The sequence below is a fragment of the Penaeus monodon genome, chromosome 3, assembly GCF_015228065.2.
Source record: "Penaeus monodon isolate SGIC_2016 chromosome 3, NSTDA_Pmon_1, whole genome shotgun sequence".
In the NCBI taxonomy this organism is placed as follows: Eukaryota; Metazoa; Arthropoda; class Malacostraca; order Decapoda; family Penaeidae; genus Penaeus; species Penaeus monodon.
This window is the reverse complement of record NC_051388.1, coordinates 18,554,177-18,559,176: the sequence shown is the minus strand read 5'-3', so window position 1 is coordinate 18,559,176 and position 5,000 is coordinate 18,554,177. Positions and strand designations below refer to the sequence as shown.

The following is a 5,000-nucleotide window of genomic DNA, read 5'->3' as shown; positions in this document are numbered from 1 at the left end:
AACACAATAGCTTCCGTTTTATAAACGAAAACACGCGTCCCCGGGCCGGAACTGGCGGTCAGTCTCCTCCTTCTTGCAATAGTTTTTATGGTGACATATGGTGACGGGCGGAGAGGACGATGAGTTCAGGGGAAAGCATGCTTGGTTGTGATGATGGTGAGGACTGTGGTGATGATGATGGTGAGTAGTGTGAGATAACTGAGTTGTAGGAATTATGGTGAGCACGGTTATGGTAAAATTGCGGGGGTGGTGGTGAGTTCTGTGATGGTAGAGGAGTGGTATTCGTAATGTTGAGAATGTTGATAGTGGTGGCTAAAACACCATAAAATGTAGACAGATATGAGTATCATACAAAATTATCATAAGAGAAATATAGAAATCCAATCAGCGGTCATAGAATATCTGATAATCACCTTTTGACCGGCTACAACTAATATGAAATATCCCAACACACACAAATATCACTAAGAGGGAATACCCAACATGATATACTATTGTGTTAAAACCAACCTGATATTGTTATGGCCCAGCTGACTTTACCCTGACATTAAACTGAGATGGTGCTATTGCACTGTGGCATAATGCGTGTCGTTGTGCATTGTCAATATTCGACTGTGTGTATTTATTTTTTTTTTTTCTCTCGTATATTCATGGAATTGCGTGCTCATTATTTCCTCCGATGTTTTATGCATGTGTTTGTTGGTAGTCAATATCATAATTATGATCATAGACCTGATTATAATGAAAACAATGATAGTGATGATAATAATAGTAATGACATAATTAAAATGATAATAGTGATAAAGATGATAACTGTCATAATAGTAATCATTATCATAATGATAAGGATTATTATTAGAAGTATTAGCGTTAGTAGTAGCAGTGGTAATGATGATAACTAATGATGTTGTGATGATAATGACGGTAATTATATAAATATCATAATTTTAATTACCATTATCTTTGTTACTGGTTGTTGTTATTATTACTAGCTCTCATGTTATTTTGTCTGGTTTTGGGAGGCATGAGTCCGCAAAACCAAGATCCTGCAAGTCCACGAGATGACGTCAACCTTCTCGTAAGACGCAAAGGTAATATTACGAATGTAAGGAATGCTGTTTACCACGTGCTCGGGAAAAGCCAAAGATCTGTTACCGGTATTGCGATATCAATAGAACGTAATACCACTTGCAATGCTCGCAGTTATAGATTTATTAAGATCATTATTTTTTTAATTGATGTTAATGCGTGATCAAAGTTACGTGGTAAAAATAGCAACCATGTTCAGACATTTACTTTTATTATTAATTTTTTTTTCCTATTGTTTGCCCGAGTCTGAGTATAGATTAAGATATGAACTTTTCAGGTGGAATTTTATCAAATGTTGTACCGGTACATGTAATATTTCCCTTATCTTATATTTCTCCCCCCTTGCGTATACGGTATATGAGGGAGAAATGTTTCCTTCCAGATGATTCCTATATAATCTAGGTGATTTCGAGAGAGTTCGAGTAGCATAGACCAATATCGATTCGCTTTATCGTCTCATACCTCCATCTTTATATATAGAAGGAATATATATATCCACGTGAAATGTTATTATTGCATAAGAAGAGAATTCTTCCAGCCGAGAGGTAAATTCCAAACGTAAAAAGACGAGCAAGAATTCAAAAAAAGATAATGTAAAGGGGGCGAGAGCTAGCGCGTGAGCCTAGCAAAGCCCACATTGCATTTTATCTTCTGTCCGAAAAATAGAAATAATAAAGCTAAAATAGACAACGATAAATTATAGATTAGAAAGATATCACAGGAATTGTAAAAAGGTATAGACTAGAGAGGAGAGCTAGCGTGTGAGCCTAACCGGCCTCGTGCTCTAGAATTTTCGTCAGTGTGTCATTGGCAGTGGCACGGGAAAGTTATAGAGACTCGTCCAACGCGGTCTCCTTCACTCCCACCTCGGCGGAAGAAGTGGTAAAAGCAGCCACTGAGACTTCTGACTGGTGATTTACACTCTTACTTAGCAACAATGTCGGTGATTGGAATCGATTTCGGGAACGACGGGTGTTACATTGCCGTAGCGAGACAGGGCGGCATCGAGACCATCACGAATGACTATAGTTTACGCTCCACACCGTGAGTATTTTCTCCCTCGGTTGAGTCCAGGCTGTAGTTCGTTAATAAGAGTAAGTGCCCTGTGCGGAATGAAGTGCTCGCGTGGTGTATATTCACGGCGAGAGAGCGGGATTAGGGCGACTGCGTGTATTTTTTTCTCGCCTTATATCTCCGCCATGCCATCCCTTGTCAGGTCCTGCAGCATTACGTAATAACCAATGCCACATGGTGCCCTCCCTGTGCCCGCCGTCATTCCCATGTCACGTCCGGCCTCTGACATGACCTGGTTTCCCTCACGTGCCCCTGGGTTGTGCATTTTCCCCTCAATTCTCCCGGGGGAAAGCTAAATTTGGAAGCACAAGAAGCAAAGGTTGGCCATATGATTTTCTTCTAGAAGTCTCGCATTTTTGCCGCGATGGATTGAAAGGAAAGCGCGAATTTATCGAGGAATTGACTCCGTTCGGTGTCTCTGGCAAAGGGGAAGACAGGCTGTAAGAGGGAAATGGAAGAAAGGCGGGGAAAGGGAGGGAAAGCACGAAATAAAAGATGATTTCATGTGGAGGGTTATTGATTCTCGTAAGTTCTCCCTCTCAGAATCCAAGACCTGGCAAGCACTTTTTTGCCTTTCCCTTGTTGATTGATATTGCATGGTGGATTGATTTATAGGTTAATGAGCAGAGTATGCATTTCCAATCACAAAGGTGTAAATTTCACCCTTTTGCAGAGCTGGTTGTAGGTCTAGGAGTTGATTGTTGAGTTTGTTATTGTCTTAGAGAGGTAATCCAGTATAAGGCTTAAAGTTGACTTTGATACGTATTTTCTGCTTGATTTATCAGTGAAAGAAGACATGGCTTGGATGGTTTTTTGTGGTTTCTCTCCAAACAATTTTTTGTAGGACTATATGTTTTCTGGACTAAGCAAGCTGTTTGACTCATGTTGGTGTTTATTGATGATCTCGGTTCTTGACACCCTTGGTAATTTCACATAATGAGTAAAAGATTACAACAGGACTGCAGCCATCAGACTCTTATAAAGTCTCCAGCTGGAACAAATGAACCCAAACTATCCTGAAGATTGTCATTTCTCCCATTTCGGTGTGGTCCTCTTGTATACTTTAGCCGCACAATGTTTGCAGTTCCCAAGGGTAAATATTGATTAATGTTTACAAGGCATTTGAAGGAAGATGCAGCTTCCTAGAAATCATGTAGGATAGTATATTTAGTTTGTGTGATTTAAGCATGATTTATTGTTATTGGCACAGTTTCGACATTTGTCTCGGGTATAATTTTCCTGGTACTTCATGCCCTCCCCATCTCTCAGGGCCAATATTGGCACAATAGTTAGATTCTTTTCATCAAAGCTATGGGGTGGTTTGTTGACTTGCATGAGAGGGCTAAAGGTAAAGACATTGGTAATCAGATGAGTTGTGAAAATAGACTATATACCACAATTCGTGGTTAATTTGAGTGATCTTCACATAGAATACAGGCTATGTAGTTGTGGAAAAAAATCCCATTTATAATGGTACAGGAGGGGGGGCTTGTAAACATTTACCAAAATGTCATATTTATTTATTTATTTATATATTCATTTCATTTAATTTCTTTTTAAATTTACCTGTTTCACAAAGTGACCTGCAGGAAATTAATAAGTAGATAATTTCAGGGAACTTTTTCATTCATGGCATAGACCTTACAAAAATTTGTATTTGATTTATAAAAAAAAAGAAAGAAAGGAAAAGAAACGTGGATCCCATGCCTTGACAGAAGAGGTGCAATTGGAGTTTGGTGATCATTGTTGAAATGTAAAATTTCCCAGATATTGTTGGAAGGTGTAAATTAAAAACACATAAAACTCAAAATTGCTTTTATTGCAGTAAAGTAGTTAATTATATAAATATATATAATTTAAATTTCATGTATTTGTCAAATTGAGACAGCATCTTCTACAAGAAAAATATCTTCCTTTTATTAGTCTAGGAGGAAGCTGAATGTCGTGGGTGCTTTAACCCCCATCTCCAATATTTTTTTTCTTAATATTCAGGCTAGACCCAATGTATTGTTGGGTTACACAGGCTTTATCTGTTAGGTGTATCATTGTTGGAATGATTGTTTGGAACAGATGTTGAAGAAAAGCCTTCATTGCATCTTGCAATGCTTGCAATGTTGCTATGAAATAGGTCTGATATAAACTGATATTGGGAAGTAGATCACCATTTCTTTTATTATTTATCAAGTTTCACATGTAAAAAAGTACACTGAAAGCCAGCAGGTTACAACAAAGTTATCTTTTTCTGATTATATACATAGTTTTACTGTATAAACAAAGAACTTCATATATAGCATTGATATAACGTTAAAAAAATGGTGAACTGATTGGTTTTACTAAACAGAATGAAATATTGTACTATATGTTATCATATCTTGAGTGATATCATATCTGTTAAAAATGAATTAGTCAAAAAAAAAAGACAAGTAAGCATAGGTTGTGTTAAAAAAAGTTACTAATTTTCAGTTTTTTTCATTTTGTTTTTTATTATGTTCATGTTAATAGTTCCATCAAATTGTTATATTTCATACAAGAAAAATAATGTTAGTGTTGATAAGTCATGCCCATGCATTTGGTTGATGCAAGAAATATATACGAAAAAAGGAGCAGAATCAATTTATTCTGCTTTGTATCAGATTATTTCTTATGAATAGAATCACATGGAATATTTATACTGTAATATGTAAATAATCAATGTTTTTTAATCAATAAGAGTATTAAGTGTTTTCAAGATCCTTGTACCAGCAGTCATTTTGACAACAACTACAACTACTACTAATGACTACACCAACTACTACTACTACTACTACTACAAGGACTACACCAACTACTACCACTAC

General features: G+C 36.8%; 1 protein-coding gene across 1 annotated transcript in view; it reads left to right on the top strand.

Moving 5' to 3' along the window:
• Positions 1–1,856: 1,856 nt before the first annotated feature.
• The window catches only part of LOC119592934 (97 kDa heat shock protein-like), a 30,857-nt gene continuing 27,713 nt past the window's right edge, over positions 1,857–5,000 (top strand). Inside the window, exon 1 of the mRNA XM_037941829.1 lies at positions 1,857–2,133. Within this exon, the coding sequence (XP_037797757.1) occupies positions 2,027–2,133 (107 nt within the window). The 5' untranslated portion in view covers positions 1,857–2,026. The remainder of the gene's footprint in view (positions 2,134–5,000) is intronic.